Source organism: Oncorhynchus keta, chromosome 4 (genome assembly GCF_023373465.1).
Source record: "Oncorhynchus keta strain PuntledgeMale-10-30-2019 chromosome 4, Oket_V2, whole genome shotgun sequence".
Classification (NCBI taxonomy): Eukaryota; Metazoa; Chordata; class Actinopteri; order Salmoniformes; family Salmonidae; genus Oncorhynchus; species Oncorhynchus keta.
The window spans coordinates 78,675,101-78,697,839 of record NC_068424.1 but is presented as its reverse complement, the minus strand read 5'-3'; the positions used below and the strand labels follow the sequence as shown (position 1 = coordinate 78,697,839).

Here is a 22,739-nt window from a genome sequence, read left to right as displayed (position 1 = left end):
GAATAAACACTACCACCTAGTGGTAGTCACATCATACAATCTGGCAAGACATCTCCAAACTAAAATAATATGTTACTCATCAGAACTTGTATGCGGACCAATTTTGTTTTTATTATTTCTTATGTAAATTAGGCCGTATTTTCTTGGGATAATAAACAGCTCTTTAAGGACGGCCTTCCGCAGAAGGTTTGACTATGTGTGAAAATAAAGAAATAAGAGGACAGGTGTCTAGAATCACCATTTTATTTATTTGACATGTGGGTAAACATGAACAATATTCAGACAGCGAAAGGAAAACGTAATACAGGATGGTTGTCGTTCCCCCCAAATCAATGTGAATTACAATAGGTGCTTTCGTTAAGACAAAGCAGAGACAGCGATCTTTACATCCTTTCATTTCCCTGCGGTAAAGTTAACCCATATAGATAACATGATATATTTAATCCTGCGCATCAATCACACTGGATATTCACAGTGGATTCGTCCCAAAAGGGTACTCTATTCTGTATACAGTGCCCTACTTTGGACCTGGGCCTTTATAGTGGCATTTGGGACACATCAATAATAGTGCTTAAATTACTGAAAGTGGACAGCTTGGCAGTGCAAGCTCATTCCAGTGGTCCATGAAGACATGTCAGCCAGGGTTCTTTCTTCTCATGATCATCCTTCATATCAGCACCAACCAACAGCTAACACAGAAACAAGGACAAGATAAGGCTAAACAGGTTGCGATGGTGAGAAGAGGAAGGAGCTGTAGGGATGGATGGGAAGTTTGTTCGATATTGAATTGATGGTCACTTAATATATGTAGAGAGTTCACCTGTTCTATAGAGAAAAGAGGAGGATTCGTCACTTGGGGCCGATGTAGTTAGCCGCCTTTCCAGTCTTCTTAAGTGTTTCCAGAAGCACATCCGTGTCCTTGTCAGACTCAATGAAAACCTTCTTGTTGGGGAGGTCGATCTCAAATTGGACACCACCTTACGCCAACAAATAAGACAGAAAGAGAAAATAAAACACATTTTAGCAAGCCAGTCAATAGGACACAAGTAATCTATATTTGCTGAATTTAGCTAAACCAAAGCACACCATTCTCAACAAAGTGTGTGAGCCTGTGTGTGTGTTGTATAACAGATGTTCCAGAATGCTGGATTTGCTGTGACATTTAGCTACCCACCCAGTTTATTGAGGACTCGGGTGACATTTAGCGACTCACCCAGTTTATTGAGGACTCGGGTGACATTTAGCTACTCACCCAGTTTATTGAGGACTCGGGTGACATTTAGCTACTCACCCAGTTTATTGAGGACTCGGGTGACATTTAGCGACTCACCCAGTTTATTGAGGACTCGGGTGACATTTAGCTACTCACCCAGTTTATTGAGGACTCGGGTGACATTTAGCTACTCACCCAGTTTATTGAGGACTCGGGTGACTGCCCCAGAGCATCCCTCACATGTCATGTCCACAAAGAATTCGTGCTTCTGTGGGAATAATTCACAAAATGATTAACATTCCAGGGGTTGTGTGTCATTCTCATGCTAGTATGGGACAGCTAACCAGTTAGCAAGCAATGACTAGCTAAACTAGCTAGCTATGTATTCGTTTGATTAAATCAGGCTGTAATAAAATCAGGCTGTAATACACAATTAATTGGCATATACAGCCTGTAAAATGTTCCTTACAAGCCAGAATGTTGAATAAAATTACATTTAAACTTACTCTACATCGGTTGTCTGTGCGATTTAATTTGTTCTTCAGCTACTTGAAATTTGAGACAAAATATCCACAGGAAAGTATTGTTAACCTATAGAGCCCCACAGTGGTGATGTCATAATACCCATAAAATCTAGAGGTCAAACAGGGAAATGGTTCCAATCGTTTTTTCCACCATTCATTTTCCCCATAAGGGATTTTTGAAACACTTAAATAAGGGCTGTGTTTCGTGTAGGCTTACCCTGGAGTGACATTTTGATACCCATGTAAATCTCTCTCGGACAAGGTGACTTTGATCAATATATTCGGCTCTGCAGTGAAAGTGTCCACCACCATGGACTCTTCAGGAGCACCATTCAAACCCTCAACCCTTTTAACATCTGTTGCATATGAAATGCTCTGGACAGCTGTCTTTGGGCACCTCATTGTCTTTCCTTCTTGTGGGGCATTCCAAAGACGTGGCTTCATGGTTCCCTCCACAGTTACAACATGTCACATTTTCATAATAATAATAATAATAATAATATAATAATAATAATATATGCCATTTAGCTGACGCTTTTATCCAAAGCGACTTACAGTCATGTGTGCATACATTCTACGTATGGGTGGTCCCGGGAATCGAACCCACTACCCTGGCGTTACAAGCGCCATGCTCTACCAACTGAGCTACAGAAGGACCACTGCTTCATCACTTTTATAACACATGACATGATCTTTCCCACAACTTGGACATCTTGTCTTCTCCCTTCTGCAAGCACTTGCTACATAACCAAAAGCTTCACAGTGAACACACTGCATTGGTCTTGGGATAAATGCTTTGACTCTGTAGTTTCTACAGTGCATTCGGAAAGTATTCCGACCCCTTGACTTTTGCCATATTTTGTTACGTTACAGACTTATTCTAAAATTGATTAAATATTTATTTTCCCCTCATCCATCTAAAACACAATAACCCATAATGACAAAGCAAAAACAGTTTTATATAATTTTTTGGCAAATGTATTACAAATAAAAAAACTTATATATTCAGACCCTTTAGTCAGTACTTTGTTGAAGCACCTTTGGCAGCGATAAACAGCCTAGAGTCTTCTTGGGTATGACGCTACAAGCTTGGCACACCTGTATTTGGGGAATTTCTCCCATTCTTCTCTGCAGATATTCTCAAGCTCTGTCAGGTTGGATGGGGAACGTCGCTGCACAGCTATGTCCAGGTGTTCGATCAGGTTCAAGTCCGGGCACTGGCTGGGCCACTCAAGGTCATTTAGAGACTGGTCCCGAAGCTACTCCTGCGTTGTCTTGGTTGTGTGCTTAGGGTCGTTGTCCTATTGGAAGGTGAACCTTCGCCCCAGTCTGAGATCCTGAGACCTATGGAGCAGGTTTTCATCAAGGACCTCTCTGTACTTTGCTCCGTTCATCTTTCCCTCGATCCTGACTAATCTCCCAGACCCTGTCGCTGAAAAACAGCTCAGACACGAGACGTATGTGGCAGGGTCTACAGACAATCACGAACTACAAAAGGAAAATTAGCCATGTCGCAGACACCAACGTCTTGCTCCTGGACAAGCTAAACAGCTTCTTCACCCGCTTTGAGGATAACACAGCTCCACCGACGCCGGCCCGCTACCAAGGACTGTGGGCTCTCCTTCTCTGTGGCCAATGTGAGTAAGACATTTAAATGTGTTAACCCTCGCAAGGCTGCTGATCCAGACGGCATCCCTAGCCACGTCCTCAAAGCATGCACAGACCAAGACCAGCTGGTTGGTGTGTTTACGGACATATTCAATCTCTCCCTATCCCAGTCTGCTGTCCCTACATGCTTCAAGACGGCCACAATTGTTCCTGTACCCAAGAATGCAAAACTGAACGAAATGAACTAAATGACTATTGCCCTGTAGCACTCACCTCTGTCATCATGAAGTGCTTTAAGAGACGAGTCAAGGACCAATTCACCTCCATCTTACCTGCCACCCACTTAAATTTGCTTACTGCCCCAATAGGTCCACAGACGATGCAATTGCCATCACACTGCCCTATCCCATGTGGACAAGAGGAATACCTACGTAAGAATGCCGTTCATTGACTATAGCTCAGCATTCAACACCATAATACTCTCAAAGCTCATCATTAAGCTTGAGCGCCTGGGTCTGAACCCCACCCTGTGCAATTGGGTCCTGGACTTCCTGATGGGCCACCCCCAGGTGGTGAAGGTAGGAAACAACACCTCCACTTCGCTGATCCTCAACACTGGGGCCCCACAAGGGTGCATGCTCAGTCCCCTTCTGTATTCCCGTTCACCAATGACTGCGTGGCCACGCATGCCTCCAATTCAATCATCAAGTTTGCAGACGACACTACAGTGGTAGGCTTGATTACCAACAACGACGAGACAGCCTACAGAGAGGAGGTGAGGGTTACGGGAGTGTGGTGCCACGAAAACAACCACTCACTCAACATCAACAAAACAAAGACGATCATGGACTTCAGGAAACAGCAGAGGGAGCATCCCCCCATCCACATTGACGGGACAGCGGTGGAGAAGGTAGAAAGTTAAGTTCCTCGGTGTACACATCACTGACAAACTGAAATGCTCCACCCACACAGACAGTGTGGTGAAGGAGGCGCAACAACACATCACAGGGGGCAAATTACCTGCCCTCCATGACACCTACAGCACCCGATGTCGCAGGAAGGCCAAAAAGATCACCAAGGACAACCACCACCCGAGCCACTGCCTGTCCACCCCGCTATCATCCAGAAGGCGAGGTCAGTACAGGTGCATCAAAGCGGGGACCAAGAGACTGAAAAACAGCTTCTATCTCAAGGGCATCAGACTTTTAAATAGCCATCACTAGCAGATAGGCTGCAACCTACATACAGACTTGAAATCATTGGCCACTTTAATAAATGGAACACTAGTCACTTTAATAATGTTTACATATCTTGCATTACTCATTTCATATGTATATACTGTATTCTATTCTACTGTATCTCAGTCTATGCTGCTCTGACATTGCTCCTCCACATATGCATATATTTTATTTATTTATTTTAACCTTTATTTAACTAGGCAAGTCAATTAAGAACAAATTCTTATTTACAATTACGGCCTACACCGGCCAAACCCGGAGGACGCTTTCCGCTGCCCTAGGGGGTCCCAATCACGGCCGGTTGTGATACAGCCTGGAATCGAACCAGTGTGTCTATAGTGACGCCTCAAGCACTGAGATGCAGTGCCTGAGACCCATTCCTTACTTAGATGTGTGTGTTTTGGGTACATGTTGTGTAATTGTTAGATTACTTATTAGAAATTGCTGCACTGTCGGAACTATAAGCACAAGCATTTCGCTACAGGTCAACGAGTTCGTTTCCTGTGGATATTTTGTCTCAAGGACAAAACGCACAGACAAGCGGTAGACTACGTGTAAATATAATTGTATTAAACGTTCTGGCCTGTAAGGAACATTTACACGATTTTGCAGGCATTAGTTTCAAGCTGTATATGTATCAAAGCACCGCAATCTCAGCACCAGCTAGCTACTTAACAATGTAACAATAACACATCTTACGGTCGTCATGTTGCTGTTGAGTTCAAGATCAATTGAGTTTCGCCTCTTTCAAAGCTTGTACCACTAACTAGGTAGTGAATGTGTTGCTGCCGGGCTAGCGACATCAAAGTTAGGGACCATCAACACTTTGCTAGATATTGGTTAAAGTAACTTGGCATTTTTTAGGCAAAATTCACATGTATAACGTTAGTGGGATGAGAGCACAATTGTACTGAGTAATATATTTTTTTCGCAGAACAATTTACAATTAAATTATTTTGGGAGAAGTCATTTTTTCCCCCATAGCATCATTGTTGCAGGGAACTTATCCAGATCCCTTAATATGTCACACCGGAATGCGGAAGTTGTTTTATCATTCTGGAACGTTTTGGAATTCTTTCTTTTTTTTTTAGGAATCAGCTACAATTTAACCAAATACGAAACAATGGCCGAGTTCGCGAAAAAGTGACACATGGTGTCACAATATCGATAGATTCTGCCGCAGATTTAAATTGTTCAGATAAACAAACAAAAAATAAAGACTAGCCCAGTCTTCTCCATGGGCGAACACGCAGCGCTTACCGCTTGTATCAACTTGGCCAATTAAATGTTTGTGGTGATGTTTCACACCAAACAATCGGCATAATTTCAGACTAACGATAATTGACTTAGCTAGTATTGATGGAAATAGATCGGTTGCGTAACAAGACAGCTAGCAAGCTACAAAATCAAAGTATCCAACATTTGGTCAGCTGACATGCACCCTCTTCCAAACCATGTGACCAAACGACCTTTGTACCGGTAGTGGTCTTCAAAAAGCTAGCATTAGCAGTTCACTTGTATTTTTTTTTTTACAAAGATCGCCTTTTCCTCTCACGTCAAGTACAATATCGACGTGCATAGTAGGAAAAAATACTGCTCTGCCAAGAGATGCCCCTCTAGCGAACTCCTTTAATTTAACACTACCGAGGCAGGAATCACCGCTTTACAGGTGAGTTATCGTGAATGAATCGTATATAACTAGCTAGCTAACATTACTTAGACAGGATTGGAGCATGCAAAACAAACTGATGTTTTGTCTACTAACGTTAACCAGCTGGAGGTGATGTAGCTGTAATATGTGATCAAACAACGATGTTGATATAGACTAGCTTGGCTAACAAATACAGCTCCAAACCGAACGGTTTCTAATGATGGCTTTGAGACCTTGCAACAACAACAAAAATGTTTTGAAACTGCAGTAAAAGTGTAATAACTGCAGTCGACTGTGGTATTTTGGACGCAGTAATTGCAGAATGTCATTTTGGGGGGGTAAGTGGGTCTAAAGTGCCGTACCTAGCTAACGTTATACCTATAGCTTTTTTGTTGTTGTTGTCAGCTAGTAAATTAAGTGGGTAGTTGTGGGTAAGTAGCTAACTGACAGCTACTGTGCCAAAGCCCTTTCGTAGGTACTTCTGTTAATTAATTGATCAATGAATGTCCTTATTATGTCCAGATAAATGAGTAATGACGTCTGACGAAATACTGGGCCAGTTACTTCAACATTTTAGGCTAATCCAGGCATGTTTATATTCAGATGTAAAGCAAGGGCTAATGGCATGTCCATGCAGTTTTCAAACAATGTACTGGTAAGTGCTAAAATAGAGGTGTGTTCCTGTCACCAGATCTCAGCTAGGGCTGGGCGTTATATCAAATTAATGTTGTTTTGCACAATATTCCAAATGCCTGTATCGGCCTAGCTGAGATCTGGTGACAGGAACACACCTCTATTTTAGCACTTACCAGTACATTGTTTGAAAACTGCATGGACATGCCATTAGCCCTTGTAATATAATAATAATATATGCCATTTAGCAGACGCTTTTATCCAAAGCGACTTACAGTCATGTGTGCATACATTCTACGTATGGGTGGTCCCGGGAATCGAACCCACTACCCTGGCGTTATAAGCGCCATGCTCTACCAACTGAGCTACAAGAAGGACCCTTGTAGGTAGGTACATGCCATTAGCCCTTGTAGGTACATGCCATTAGCCCTTGTAGGTACATGCCATAGTGGTCCTTCTGTAGCTCAATTGGTAGAGCATGGCGCTTGTAACGCCAGGGTAGTGGGTTCGATTCCCGGACCACCCATACGTAGAATGTATGCACACATGACTGTAAGTCGCTTTGATAAAAGCGTCTGCTAAATGGCATATATTTTATATTATTTATTATATATTATTAGCCCTTGTAGGTACATGCCATTAGCCCTTGTAGGTACATGCCATTAGCCCTTGTAGGTACATGCCATTAGCCCTTGTAGGTACATGCCATTAGCCCTTGCCATTAGCCCTTGATGTTTTTTAATGAGTGTTTATTTCGGCTTGTTCTCATGTTGTGTTTTTGGTCTCGTCTCCTTCACTCCTGTGTTGTGTGCACCTTCTCATTTACACCAGAGATCTGGATATAATGATGTTAACGTCTGCACCATAACAATGGGAGTCATTGTACCGAAGGCGGGAGGGTAGATGACAAGCCCATAGAAAAGCATTATGCTTATTTTGAGAGCTTTTGGCCTCTTTCTCTCTGTTTACACACGCACTCATCAAGCCCCTCCCCCTGCCACTCACAAAATCAAATCAAATTTTATTGGCCACATGCCTCTTCAACAACAGGTGTGTAGACTAACAGTGAAACGCTTACATACTGGTCCTTTTCCAACAGTGCAGAGTTAAAGGTGAACACATAGAGAAAAAATAATAGGAATAAATCCACAATGAGTAAAGATAACTTGGCCCTATACACAGGGTATCAGTACCGAGCAATAATAACTTGGCCGTATACACAGGGTATCAGTACCGAGTCCATAATAACTTGGCCGTATACACAGGGTACCAGTACCGAGTCCATAATAACTTGGCCGTATACACAGGGTACCAGTACCGAGTCCATAATAACTTGGCCATATACACAGGGTATCGGTACCAAGTCCATAATAACTTGGCCATATACACAGGGTATCAGTACCGAGTCCATAATAACTTGGCCGTATACACAGGGTATCGGTACCAAGTCCATAATAACTTGGCCATATACACAGGGTATCAGTACCGAGCAATAATAACTTGGCCGTATACACAGGGTACCAGTACCGAGTCCATAATAACTTGGCCGTATACACAGGGTACCAGTACCGAGTCCATAATAACTTGGCCGTATACACAGGGTACCAGTACCGAGTCCATAATAACTTGGCCGTATACACAGGGTACCAGTACCGAGTCCATAATAACTTGGCCGTATACACAGGGTACCAGTACAGAGTCCATAATAACTTGGCCGTATACACAGGGTACCAGTACCGAGTCCATAATAACTTGGCCGTATACACAGGGTACCAGTACCGAGTCCATAATAACTTGGCCGTATACACAGGGTACCAGTACCGAGTCCATAATAACTTGGCCGTATACACAGGGTGCCAGTACCGAGTCCATGTGCATGGGTACTAGGTCATTGAGGTATATATATATATATATATATATATATATATATATATATATATATATATATATATATATAGGTAGGGATAAAGTGACTAGGCAACAGGATAGATAATAAACAGTAGCGTATGTTGATGATTTCAAAACAGGTATTGCAAAAATGGTCAACACAGATAGTCCGAGTGGTTAACTAATTTATAACTTATTAATCATTATCTATAGGCCCATGCTGAATCTTTTCAGCCTCCTGTGGGGGAAGAGGCATTTTCATGGCCTCTTCATGACTATGTTGCATTGAGCCTTTAAAAAATCAAACTTTTTAGGGGGTAGATCAGCTTTAATATTGCAGATTGTGGCTTCTATCAATGTAATTGTCTGCATCATTTCCAATCCCCTGGATTTAAAAAATAATTTTATATATATATATATATATATATATATATATATATATATATATATATATTCCCCTAACCACCCCTCCCCTAATTGGAGTAAACTAATGGACAACAACTTTTAGGCTTTTACTTCCAGCTTATACATACTATATACATTTTAAGGACACAGTCTATTTTCCAATAGTTATCGTTTGTTTGTTTTTAGGCCCATTCATTCAGTCTCCCTCAACCCCTCCCATTTTACCTCTGAAGACCATCCAGTTTTGATTTATATTTGTCAACTGTGATGATTCGAAAAGGTTCTGAACCCGTATACATTTTACACAAGTTCTTTTTAATTTAATTTGATTTTTAGTCCCACCCTTGAGAAATAATTTTACGGTAATGGAGGAGAAGTTGACCTTTCTACTGATAGCCTTTTTATGTCTCAACTCCTCAAATTACGTGCAGAGTAAACACTACTACAACGGGAGTATCCATGAACATTGATTTTGGGAAATGAATCCTCAGTTTGTCGAGCACAGCATTGAGGTAACACGTACCACTAGCAGCATTTTAGCCAAAGACTGTTATACTAGCTGTCTAGTCTATTTTTATAAATGTGCAAAAAGCATAAAGCACAGTTTTTTTTTTTCTATAAGGATATGGTAACTCGTTCTCATTGTGAGATGTGGTAGGCCACTTGATTTCAACATCTGAACAAAGTGGACAGTCTAGTATGCTGTTCAAACAGTCGGAGATAGACAGAAAGGTGGCCATACTTCAACTGTTCAGCCTTGTTAACTAGCAAATAGATCCAAGTTGGTTAAACTTGTAGTCAGACTGTTCTCTCTGCTACCGCACAGCAACAGTACCGGAGTGCCAAGTCTAGGTCAAAAAGACTTCTTAACAGCTTCTACCCCCCAAGTCATAAGACTCCTATTACAGCTAATCAAATATCTACCCAGACTATTTGCATCTCACCCCTCTTTATGCAACTGCTACTCTCTGTTTATTATCTTTGCATAGTCACTTTAATTCTACCTACAGTTGAAGTCAGAAGTTTAAATGCACTTCGGTTGGAGTCATTAACTCGTTATTCAACCACTCCACAAATTTCTTGTTAAAACAAACTATAGTTTTGGCAAGTCAGTTAGAACATCTACTTTGTGCATGACACAAGTAATTGTTCCAGCAATTATTTACAGACATATTATTTCACTGTATCACAATTCCATTGGCGCAGAAGTTTACATACACTAATTTGACTGTGCCTTTCAACAGCTTGGAAAATTCTCTAAAATTATGTCATGGCTTTAGAAGCTTCTGATAGGCTAATTGACATAATTTGAGTCAATTGGAGGTGTACCTCTGGATGTATTTCAAGGCCTACCTTCCAATTCATTGCCTCTTTGCTTGACATCATGGGAAAATCGTAGACCTCCACAAGTCTGGTTCATCCTTGGGAGCAATGTCCAAACACCTGAAGGTACCATGTTCATCTGTACAAACAATAGTACGCAAGTATAAACACCATGGGACCATGCAGCCGTCATACCGCTCAGGAAGGAGACGCGTTGTCTCCTAGAGTGTGAATAGTGCAAATCAATCCCAGAACAACAGCAAAGGACCTTGTGAAGATGCTGGAGGAAACGGGTACTAAAGTATCTATATCCACAGTAAAACGAGTCCGATATCGACATAACCTGAAAGGCCTCTCAGCAAGGAAGAAGCCACTGCTCCAAAACCGCCATTAAAAAAGCCAGACTACGGTTTGCAACTGCACATGGGGACAAAGATAGTATTTTTTTGAGAAATGTCCTCTGGTCTGATGAAACAAAAAAATAACTGTTTGGCCATAATGACCATGCTTATGTTTGGAGGAAAAAGGGGGAGGCTTGCAAGCCAAAGAACACCATCCCAACCGTGAAGCACAGGGGTAGCAGCATCATGTTGTGGGAGTGAGGTGCTGCAGGAGGGAATGGTGCACTTCACAATATAGATGGCATTATGTGGATATATTGAAGCAACATCTCAAGGCATCAGTCAGGAAGTGAATGAACGCTTGGTCGCAAATGGGTCTTCCAAATGGACAATGACCCCAAGCATACTTCCAAAGTTGTGTCAAAATGGCTTAAGTACAACAAAGTCAAGGTATTGGAGTGGTCATCACGAAGCCCTGACCTCAATCCAATAGAACATTTGCGGGCAGAACTGAAAAAGCGTGTGCAATCAAGGAGGCCTACAAACCTGACTCAGTTACACCAGCTCTGTCAGGAGGAATGGGCCAAAATTCACCCAACTTATTGTGGGTAGCTTGTGGAAGGCTACCCGATACGTTTGACCCAAGTTAAACATTGTAAAGGCAATGCTACCAAATACTAATTGAGTGTATGTAAACTTCTGACCCACTGGGAATGTGATGAAATAAATCAAAGCTGAAATAAATAATTCTCTCTACTATTATTCTGACATTTCACATTCTTAAAATAAAGTGGTGATCCTAACTGACCTAAAACAGGGATTTTTTTTACTAGGATTAAATGTCAGGATTTATGAAACTGAGTTTAAATGTATTTGGCTAAGGTGTATGTTAACTTCCGACATCAACTGTACATATTACCTCGACTAACTGGTGCCCCCACTCATTGACTCTGTACCGGTACCCCCTGTGTAAATAGCCTCCACATTGACTCTGTACCGGTACCCCCTGTATATAGCCTCCACATTGACTCTGTACCGTAACACCCTGTATATAGCCTCCACATTGACTCTGTACCGTAACACCCTGTGTATATAGCCTCCACATTGACTCTGTACCGTAACACCCTGTGTATATAGCCTCCACATTGACTCTGTACCGTAACACCCTGTGTATATAGCCTCCACATTGACTCTGTACCGGTACCCCCTGTATATAGCCTCCACATTGACTCTGTACCGGTACCCCTGTGTAAATAGCCTCCACATTGACTCTGTACCGTAACACCCTGTATATAGCCTCCACATTGACTCTGTACCGTAACACCCTGTGTATATAGCCTCCACATTGACTCTGTACCGGTACCCCCTGTATATAGCCTCCACATTGACTCTGTACCGGTACCCCCTGTATATAGCCTCCACATTGACTCTGTACCGGTACCCCTGTATATAGCCTCCACATTGACTCTGTACCGGTACCCCTGTATATAGCCTCCACATTGACTCTGTACCGGTACCCCTGTATATAGCCTCCATATTGACTCTGTACCGGTACCCCTGTATATAGCCTCCACATTGACTCTGTACCATTACCCCTGTATATAGCCTCCATATTGACTCTGTACCGTTACCCCCTGTATATAGCCTCCACATTGACTCTGTACCGGTACCCCCTGTATAGAGCCTCGCTGTTGTTATTTTACTGAAGCTCTTTAATTATTTGTTACTTTTATTTTTTACTTATCTGGTTTATACTGTTCTTTCGTTGTCCAGAAGCCAAAGGCTCAATCCTAGTCATATTAGCAACCTCTGCTAGCTGTTGCTATTATATTCCCCCTCTTTCTAAAATTCTAACAGAGATTTTCATCTCGATCACAACTGCTCACATTAGGTTAAGAAGGGTTTTTTCCGCGAATTACATTTTGGTAAATGTATGAAAATTAAGTTTTATTAGCGGCTTTATTACAGGAGTTGCATGTTCAATAACAGGATATGCCTTTTGGTTTGCTGACTGATAACAGGATATAGCCTTTTGAACTGTCAGACAATAGGCTTGTCATTGTTGCATGTTTCCTTTAAGCTCTTAATGAAAAATGTCTGTTACTTGTAGGCATGCATATTATCAGAGAAGAGGCAAAGCAAGAGGTTTCACTCTCGTCTAAATCTGTCCAAAATACACCTGCTCGTTGAACATCTCATTCCAAAATGATGGGCATTAATATGGAGATGCCCCCCCCCCCCTTTTGCTGCTATAACAGCCTCCACTCTTCTGGGAAGGATTTCCACTAGATGTTGGAACATTGCTGTGGGGACTTCCATTCTACTACTCGGGATGTACTGGGTGCGGCAGGGTAGCCTAGTGGTTAGAGCATTGGACTAGTAACCGGAAGGTTGCAAGTTCAAACCCCCGAGCTGACAAGGTACAAATCTGTCGTTCTGCCCCTGAACAGGCAGTTAACCTACTGTTCCTAGGCAGTCATTGAAAATAAGAATTTGTTCTTAACTGACTTGCCTGGTTAAATAAAGGTAAAATAAATTAAATGTGAGTGTTTCAACCGAGGACAGACGATTTATACAAGCTACACACTTCAGCACTCGGCGGTCCTGTTCTGTGAACTTGTGTGGCCCACCACTTTGCGGCTGAGCCATTGTTGCTCCTAGACGTTGGGAAGGTGGCATCATATGACAGTGCCTCGTTGAACGTTACTGAGCTCTTCAGTTAGGCCATTCTGCTGCCAATGTTTGTCTATTGAGATTGTATGGCGGTGTGCTCGATTTTATGCACCTGTCAGCAAAGGATGTTGCTGAAATGGCCGAGTCCACTCATTTGAAGGGGTGTTCATATACTTTTGTGAATATGTTGAGCCGAGCCCAGAGCTCAACCTCTAAACTGTCTGTATAACTGAGTCTATAAGGTCCAGTTCTGTGTTTGTATTGCATCATCTGTAGAACTGTGCATTTTCCATGTCAGAAGTGATTTTCTTATTTGCATTTCATCATAACCTGGAACAAAGTAAATAAATACTGACAACATTCAGCAAATTGTATTGCTTTATGACGCCGACAGGTTAGAGGTCAAAAGTTTGGATCTATGAATATAGTCTCCTAGCTAAGAAGGGTATCTTCAATGCAAGATAATTTTCTATGTTCCTCCTCTGACAAGGAACAAAAAGAAAAAGAACTGTACTTGATTGTCTAAAAATAATAAATATTGATTAGGTTTAATAGCCATTTAAAAAAACTCACTTGACTACTTACTACTTGTCTAAGTTGTTCTTCATCACACATGGTAGCACGTTGTGCTGCTAATAACTTACTGTCCATCACTCAACTGAGGGAGGGAACTGATGGATTGGTACGTATGTACATAGGCCTACATATGTTGACAAAGAAATTGGAAGTGAAAACCGAGAGAGACAACAAAATATCAGAAGTCACACTTTTTTTTAGGGGAACAGAATGTAGCCTGCCTCGTTGCCTTTTTCAGAACAGCAGAACAGAATGTAGCCAGCCTCGTTGCCTTTTTCAGAACGGTGGAACAGAATGTAGCCTGCCTCGTTGCCTTTTTCAGAACAGCAGAACAGAATGTAGCCAGCCTCGTTGCCTTTTTCAGAACAGGAGAACAGAATGTAGCCAGCCTCGTTGCCTTTTTCAGAACAGGAGAACAGAATGTAGCCAGCCTCGTTGCCTTTTTCAGAACAGGAGAACAGAATGTAGCCAGCCTCGTTGCCTTTTTCAGAACAGGAGAACAGAATGTAGCCTGCCTCGTTGCCTTTTTCAGAACAGCAGAACAGAATGTAGCCTGCCTCGTTGCCTTTTTCAGAACAGCAGAACAGAATGTAGCCTGCCTCGTTGCCTTTTTCAGAACAGCAGAACAGAATGTAGCCAGCCTCGTTGCCTTTTTCAGAACAGGAGAACAGAATGTAGCCAGCCTCGTTGCCTTTTTCAGAACAGGAGAACAGAATGTAGCCAGCCTCGTTGCCTTTTTCAGAACAGGAGAACAGAATGTAGCCTGCCTCGTTGCCTTTTTCAGAACAGCAGAACAGAATGTAGCCAGCCTCGTTGCCTTTTTCAGAACAGGAGAACAGAATGTAGCCTGCCTCGTTGCCTTTTTCAGAACAGAATGTAGCCTGCCTCGTTGCCTTTTTCAGAACAGAATGTAGCCAGCCTCGTTGCCTTTTTCAGAACAGGAGAACAGAATGTAGCCTGCCTCGTTGCCTTTTTCAGAACAGAATGTAGCCAGCCTCGTTGCCTTTTTCAGAACAGGAGAACAGAATGTAGCCTGCCTCGTTGCCTTTTTCAGAACAGAATGTAGCCAGCCTCGTTGCCTTTTTCAGAACAGGAGAACAGAATGTAGCCTGCCTCGTTGCCTTTTTCAGAACAGCAGAACAGAATGTAGCCTGCCTCGTTGCCTTTTTCAGAACAGCAGAACAGAATGTAGCCAGCCTCGTTGCCTTTTTCAGAACAGCAGAACAGAATGTAGCCTGCCTCGTTGCCTTTTTCAGAACAGCAGAACAGAATGTAGCCTGCCTCGTTGCCTTTTTCAGAACAGAATGTAGCCAGCCTCGTTGCCTTTTTCAGAACAGGAGAACAGAATGTAGCCTGCCTCGTTGCCTTTTTCAGAACAGCGATGGTCATTTCAAGGTTGTTCAGCAGAGGCAGTCAGCATCTGACTGTTCAGTAATATCATTGAACTATTTGCTGTCAGCATCTGACTTTGCAGTAGTGTTACATGGTATACCACTACAATGGTAATATCATTGAACTATTTGCTGTCAGCATCTGACTTTGCAGTAGTGTTACATGGTATACCACTACAATGGTAATATGACAGAACCAAAACGTCATGATGCCAAACATTTTAGAATAGCGTAGTACCGTTTCGTATGATACTACTAACTTTTTCAGCCTCACTGATCTAAAGAAACCTGCTGGCGCCTGGTATAATATGTTATTAAAGTCAGTTCGGTTTATGCATTCAGTTGGATTTCCGGTCCAATAATAACCAATTCCCTTTCGTGCTTCTATCACGTGTGGCAGCTGTACTCAGCCAGCAGGCAGCCACATTCCCTACCAGCCCTCAGGCAGCTTTACAGCAAAGACAACTGCTTGCCTCTACTTAAAATATCAAAGGGACGCAAAATCATCTGTTTGTGGAACGGCCCTTATGCCGAAAAAATAAAGTGTCTGTGTCTCTCTCCAGTCTACACAACATAAACCCCCAGAAACCGTCTCTCATAGGCCATATCTGGTTTACAATCGCATACTTTTCTCAGGGGTTGGAGAGAAAAGGGGGGGAAAAAGTAAACCAGATATGGCCTATGAGAGATGGTTTCTGTAAAGGTGGTTCTCGCACACGCACACACACACACACACACGAGAGGTTTTTGAAAACAGTTGTAGGTAAACCGAGACAGTGGTTGGTGGTGGTCATCTTAGACTGTGAACAGATCTACTTTTGGATATCAGGTAAAGTTTCATACCCAAATAAGGAAATGAGATGATGATGATTAAGCCTAGTATCTGGACTATTAAAAGACATGCTTCCAGGGTAAAAAGAAGATATATTTTTGTGATCTCTTATAGCATATTCATCATAACATCAATATCATCATCTGACTGGAGAGACACACCACTTATTTTGATTAATCCACATTCAACTCCCAAAGACCAGGGTAAGAAGTTCTTAATTATTTTTGTACACTTAAAAATATTTCATGTGTTTTTAAAATATTGAAATATCAAATATCACTCACATTAGGCAGAACAATTATAATAATAGTAATTTATTGCATTTTTAAAAATTGCTTTTCATTATACAAAAGTGAAGTGCACCAGTGTTTACGTGGTAGCTGGGATGCAGACCCTGATGAGTCTTCTGTATAAACTGTTGTGTTACATTGGAGCGGCTTTCAGAGTGAGCAACGTTGATACACGTGTTTCATTTCAGCAACGTTGATACATGTGTATCATTTCAGCAACGTTGATACATGTGTATCATTTCAGCAACGTTGATACACGTGTATCATTTCAGCAACGTTGATACACGTGTATCATTTCAGCAACGTTGATACACGTGTATCATTTCAGCAACGTTGATACACGTGTATCATTTCAGCAACGTTGATACACGTGTATCATTTCAGCAACGTTGATACACGTGTATCATAACCAATTGCACAGACCAGTCTGAGTAGTCTGAGCCAATCAGCCATTAAATGTAGGATTCTATTATCCACTGACCAGTGTGAAGTTAAATTCAATATGTTGCATTGAGTAAAAGTGTGAATTTCCTTGACCGGTATCGTGATACTTGGACTGGTATCGTTAGTACACTGAACAAAAATATAAAACCCAACATGGATTTTCAAAGATTTTATAGAGTTACAGTTCATATAAGGAAATCAGTCAATTTAAATAAATTCATTAGGCCCTAATGTACAGATTTCACATCACTGGGAATACAGATATGCATCTGGTCACAGATGCCTTAAAAAAAAGTATGGGCTGGGATCAGAAAGCCAGTCAGTATCTGGGGTGACCACCATTTTGCCCCATCATGCAGTGTGACACATCTCCTTCACATAGAGTTGATCAGGCTGTTGATTGTGGCCTGTGAAATGTTGTCCCACTCCTCTTCAATGGCTGTGCGAAGTTTCTGGATATTGGGGGGGGGGGAACTGGAAAACACGCTGTTGTACACATCGATCCAGAGCATCCCAAACATGCACAATGGGTGACCATGTCTCGTGAGTATGCAGGACATAGAGAAACGAAGACATTTTCAGCTTCCAGGAATTGTGTACAGCATCTTGCCACATGGGACTGTGCATTATCATGCTGAAACATGAGGTGATGGCGGCAGATGAATGGCATGAAAATGGACCTCAGGATCTCATCACGGTATCTCTGTGCATTCAAATTACCATCGATAAAATGCATTTGTGTTCATTGTTCGTAGCTTATGCCTGTCCCGTAACGTAACCCCACCAATGGGATTCTCTGTTAACAACGTTGACATCAGCAAACTGCTCTCCCACACGACGTCTGCTATCTGCCCGGTACAGTTGAAACCTGGGATTCATTTGTGAAGACCACACTTCGCCAGCGTGCCAGTGGCCATCATAGGTGAGCAGTTGCCCACTGACGTCGGTTACGACACTGAACTGCAGTCAGGTCAAGACCCTGGTGAAGGTGACGAGCACGCAGATGAGCTTCCCTGAGACGGTTTCTGACAGTTTGTGCAGAAATTCTTTGGTTGTGCAAACCCCAAGTTTCAGCAGCTCCGTGCAGTCGGGTGCGGTTGGACGTACTGCCAAATTCTCTAAAATGATGTTGGAGCCGGCTTATGGTAGAGAAATTATCTGCCAACAGCTCTATTGGACTCTATTGGAGTCCAATAGAGCTCTATTGGACATTCTGGCTGTCAGCATGCCAATTGCATGCTCTCTCAACTTGAGACATCTGTGGCACTGTGGGACAAAACTGCTTATTTTAGAGTGGCCTATTATTCAAATCAAATCAAATTTATTTATATAGCCCTTCGTACATCAGCTGATATCTCAAAGTGCTGTACAGAAACCCAGCCTAAAACCCCAAACAGCAAACAATGCAGGTGTAAAAGCACAGTGGCTAGGAAAAACTCCCTAGAAAGGCCAAAACCTAGGAAGAAACCTAGAGAGGAACCGGGCTATGTGGGGTGGCCAGTCCTTCTGGCTGTGCCGGGTAGAGATTATAACAGAACATGACCAAGATGTTCAAATGTTCATAAATGACCAGCATGGTCGAATAATAATAAGGCAGTGAAACAGTTGAAACTGGAGCAGCAGCACAGTCAGGTGGACTGGGGACAGCAAGGAGCCTTCATGTCAGGTAGTCCTGGGGCACGGTCCTAGGGCTCAGGTCAGTTGAAACTGGAGCAGGAGCATGGCCAGGTGGACTGGGGACAGCAAGGAGTCCTCATGTCAGGTAGTCCTGGGACATGGTCCTAGGGCTCAGGTCCTCCGAGAGAGAGAAAGAAAGAGAGAAGGAGAGAATTAGAGAACGCACACTTAGATTCACACAGGACACCGAATAGGACAGGAGAAGTACTCCAGATATAACAAACTGACCCTAGCCCCCGACACATAAACTACTGCAGCATAAATACTGGAGGCTGAGACAGGAGGGGTCAGGAGACACTGTGGCCCCATCCGAGGACACCCCGGACAGGGCCAAACAGGAAGGATATAACCCCACCCACTTTGCCAAAGCACATCCCCCACACCACTAGAGGGATATCTTCAACCACCAACTTACCATCCTGAGACAAGGCCGAGTATAGCCCACAAAGATCTCCGCCACGGTACAACCCAAGGGGGGCAACCCAGACAGGCCGACCACAACAGTGAATCAACCCACCCAGGTGACGCACCCCCCCAGGGACGGCACGAGAGAGCCCCCAGCAAGCCAGTGACTCAGCCCCGTAACAGGGTTAGAGGCAGAGAATCCCAGTGGAAAGAGGGGAACCGGCCAGGCAGAGACAGCAAGGGCGGTTCGTTGCTCCAGAGCCTTTCCGTTCACCTTCCCACTCCTGGGCCAGACTACACTCAATCATATGACCCACTGAAGAGATGAGTCTTCAGTAAAGACTTAAAGGTTGAGACCGAGTTTGCGTCTCTGACATGGGTAGGCAGACCGTTCCATAAAAATGGAGCTCTATAGGAGAAAGCCCTGCCTCCAGCTGTTTGCTTAGAAATTCTAGGGACAATTAGGAGGCCTGCGTCTTGTGACCGTAGCGTACGTGTAGGTATGTACGGCAGGACCAAATCAGAGAGGTAGGTAGGAGCAAGCCCATGTAATGCTTTGTAGGTTAGCAGTAAAACCTTGAAATCAGCCCTTGCTTTGACAGGAAGCCAGTGTAGAGAGGCTAGCACTGGAGTAATATGATCAAATTTTTTGGTTCTAGTCAGGATTCTAGCAGCCGTATTTAGCACTAACTGAAGTTTATTTAGTGCTTTAGCCGGAAAATAGAGCATTGCAGTAGTCTAACCTAGAAGTGACAAAAGCATGGATTAATTTTTCTGCATCATTTTTGGACAGAAAGTTTCTGATTTTTGCAATGTTACGTAGATGGAAAAAAGCTGTCCTCGAAATGGTCTTGATATGTTCTTCAAAAGAGAGATCAGGGTCCAGAGTAACGCCGAGGTCCTTCACAGTTTTATTTGAGACGACTGTACAACCATTAAGATTAATTGTCAGATTCAACAGAAGATCTCTTTGTTTCTTGGGACCTAGAACAAGCATCTCTGTTTTGTCCGAGTTTAATAGTAGAAAGTTTGCAGCCATCCACTTCCTTATGTCTGAAACACATGCTTCTAGCGAGGGCAATTTTGGGGCTTCACCATGTTTCATTGAAATGTACAGCTGTGTGTCATCCGCATAGCAGTGAAAGTTTACATTATGTTTTCGAATAACATCCCCAAGAGGTAAAGTATATAGTGAAAACAATAGTGGTCCTAAAACAGAACCTGAGGAACACCGAAATGTACAGTTGATTTGTCAGAGGACAAACCATTCACAGAGACAAACTGATATCTTTCCGACAGATAAGACCTAAACCAGGCCAGAACATGTCCGTGTAGACCAATTTGGGTTTCCAATCTCTCCAAAAGAATGTGGTGATCGATGGTATCAAAAGCAGCACTAAGGTCTAGGAGCACGAGGACAGATGCAGAGCTCGGTCCGATGCCATTAAAATGTCATTTACCACCTTCACAAGTGCCGTCTCAGTGCTATGATGGGGTCTAAAACCAGACTGAAGCATTTCGTATACATTGTTTGTCCCCAGCACAAGATGCACCTATGTAACGATCATTCTGGTTAATCATCTTCTAGATATGCCACACCTCTCAGGTGGATGGATTATCTTGGCAAAGGAGAAATGCTCACTAGGGATGTAAACAAAGGTGTGCACACAATTTGAGCGAGAAGGTTTTTGTGGGTATGGAACATTTTCTGGGATATTTTCATTTCAGCTCATGAAACAATGGGACTAACACTTTATATTTTAGTTCAGTATAACATCTTGATATCGTGACGACACTACTGTGCAGTAATAACGCTTAAGTAGTTGCTGTCAGCATTTCTGACTGTGCGGTAATAGCATAGAACAAGCCTCAACTCCAGCAGTTCTATGCCTCAACTCCAGCAGTTCTATGCCTCAACTCCAGCAGGTCTATGCCTCAACTCCAGCAGGTCTATGCCTCAACTCCAGCAGGTCTATGCCTCAACTCCAGCAGTTCTATGCCTCAACTCCAGCAGTTCTATGCCTCAACTCCAGCAGTTCTATGCCTCAACTCCAGCAGTTCTATGTTTCAACTCCAGCAGTTCTATGTTTCAACTCCAGCAGTTCTATGTTTCTCCAGATAAGAGAACACTGCTGATTCTTTGAGATCTGGTAAGCTATAGTATAACATGGAATTCACTTCTGTTACATTGTCCTTACCACAGTGCCTCTGAAGGAGGAATCCGAGACTAAGACAGCAGGAGGATCCACCCAGCGCCAGCGGACCAACCATGACCTCCAACACTGACAATCGTCAAGACGGTATTTATTTTGAAACCCAGAACCGGGCCTGTATTCATAAAAAGTAGGACTGCTCGTCTGGTATCCGTGTCTCTATATGAGTAGGAGCGCTGATCCAGTCCTTTTTTTTATCCTAAGGAATACGTTTATATGGACAGGAGGCGACCTGATGCTAGATTAGTACTCCTACTCTGAGAAGCTTTAGGATTATGAGCCCTGGGCTGCGTTCAACAGGGCACAACCTTGTGGAATGTGCAGATGGCAATCTGGACAAAGAATCCCAATAGGACAAACATGATTCTCTGACACGTGGAAGAAGGAATGAGATCCGGTCTATTCATGCCATTTCTACCTACAGCGTTTGCCTAGTGAACATATCCAGGGAACTCATGAACCCTGTGATTGAGTAGGAACACACATTTTCCCACATACGCAGGATATCTCTATTTCAATACTTTCCATTCAGTGACTTTTCTTTTAGATGAGAAGTAGCCTAACGTGTCTTGTTAGTGGCCCGTCATGAGATCATTAGCTTACAGCAATAACCTGCTGCGTTGTTTGCGTCAACAAGCCAGGGCCTAGTCTCGCGGACCGATTTATATGGCTAGAACTCTGGTCCTTCTGTGGGGATTCTGTGTAGTAGAACCCTGCTATCGACAGTATGAAGTTATGTCATCTCAGCAACAGAATTAAGACGTTCTTCTGACTGAGGGAGTTGAATTAAGTTTGTATTTGAAGTTTCCCTTCTGCCCATGTAACAACATTGTAGCTACATAGCAACTTAATGTAGACTGACTGTGTGTCCCCGTATTGCAGGCCCAGGTCCAGTTCTCTCCAGGATATCAGCGAGCACCTCTGAGGAGGATGTTCTCTGTCCTACTCCACCTCTCCCCCCAGGACCCGATTCTCAGTATGAGAGAATCGGAGGCCAAACAGGGGCTTCGTAAGTAATGGTTATGTTACATGCAAAGATTTATTTTTTTAAAATTCCAGATGTTGGTCGTTACAAAGCGCAACTCTATTGTATTGAAATGGTTTCCAAAGTAAAAGTCCTTAGCAGCACAGTTTCCATCCTGAGACCTTCCTCAGGCCCCAGACAAAGAGCTGATTTTATATGAGAGCGTGTGAGAGAGCCTGCATTCATAATTGTTTGGTTCCATTATTGTGATGTGATTTGACACTGATCATGTTTTATTTGTTATGTTGTAGGTTTTTACAGACCCTGATCCACCTCCTGAAGGGGAACATCGGTACGGGACTGCTAGGTCTACCTCTGGCTGTCAGGAACGCAGGCCTTGTGGTAAGGGTTAGGGTACGGGGCTGCTAGGTCTACCTCTGGCTGTCAGGAA

At 43.0% G+C, this 22,739-nt stretch overlaps 2 protein-coding genes across 2 annotated transcripts in view; one reads left to right on the top strand and one right to left on the bottom strand.

Moving 5' to 3' along the window:
• Positions 1 to 227: 227 nt before the first annotated feature.
• Positions 228 to 5,831, bottom strand: atox1 (antioxidant 1 copper chaperone). The gene is made up of 4 exons (XM_052516720.1): positions 5,283 to 5,831; positions 1,409 to 1,481; positions 821 to 977; positions 228 to 689 (listed from the first exon to the last, which is right to left on the bottom strand). Exons 1-3 carry the CDS (start codon positions 5,289 to 5,291, stop codon positions 850 to 852), a joined length of 210 nt encoding a protein of 69 aa, XP_052372680.1. The 5' UTR covers positions 5,292 to 5,831; the 3' UTR covers positions 228 to 689; positions 821 to 849.
• A 12-nt stretch (positions 5,832 to 5,843) lies between these two features.
• Positions 5,844 to 22,739, top strand: part of LOC118375187 (proton-coupled amino acid transporter 1-like) — a 45,258-nt gene continuing 28,362 nt past the window's right edge. The window contains exons 1-4 of the mRNA XM_052516732.1: positions 5,844 to 6,252; positions 21,315 to 21,411; positions 22,207 to 22,333; positions 22,600 to 22,690. Coding sequence (XP_052372692.1) covers positions 21,381 to 21,411; positions 22,207 to 22,333; positions 22,600 to 22,690 — 249 coding nt within the window. The 5' untranslated portion in view covers positions 5,844 to 6,252; positions 21,315 to 21,380. The remainder of the gene's footprint in view (positions 6,253 to 21,314; positions 21,412 to 22,206; positions 22,334 to 22,599; positions 22,691 to 22,739) is intronic.

What these genes read in the sequence shown, in the direction of transcription:
- atox1 (XM_052516720.1), bottom strand. An exon ending in CCGAGTCCTCAATAAACTGG is followed by an intron (nt 978 to 1,408) that starts GTGAGTAGCTAA and finishes TGTTGGCGTAAG; the next exon opens with GTGGTGTCCAATTTGAGATC.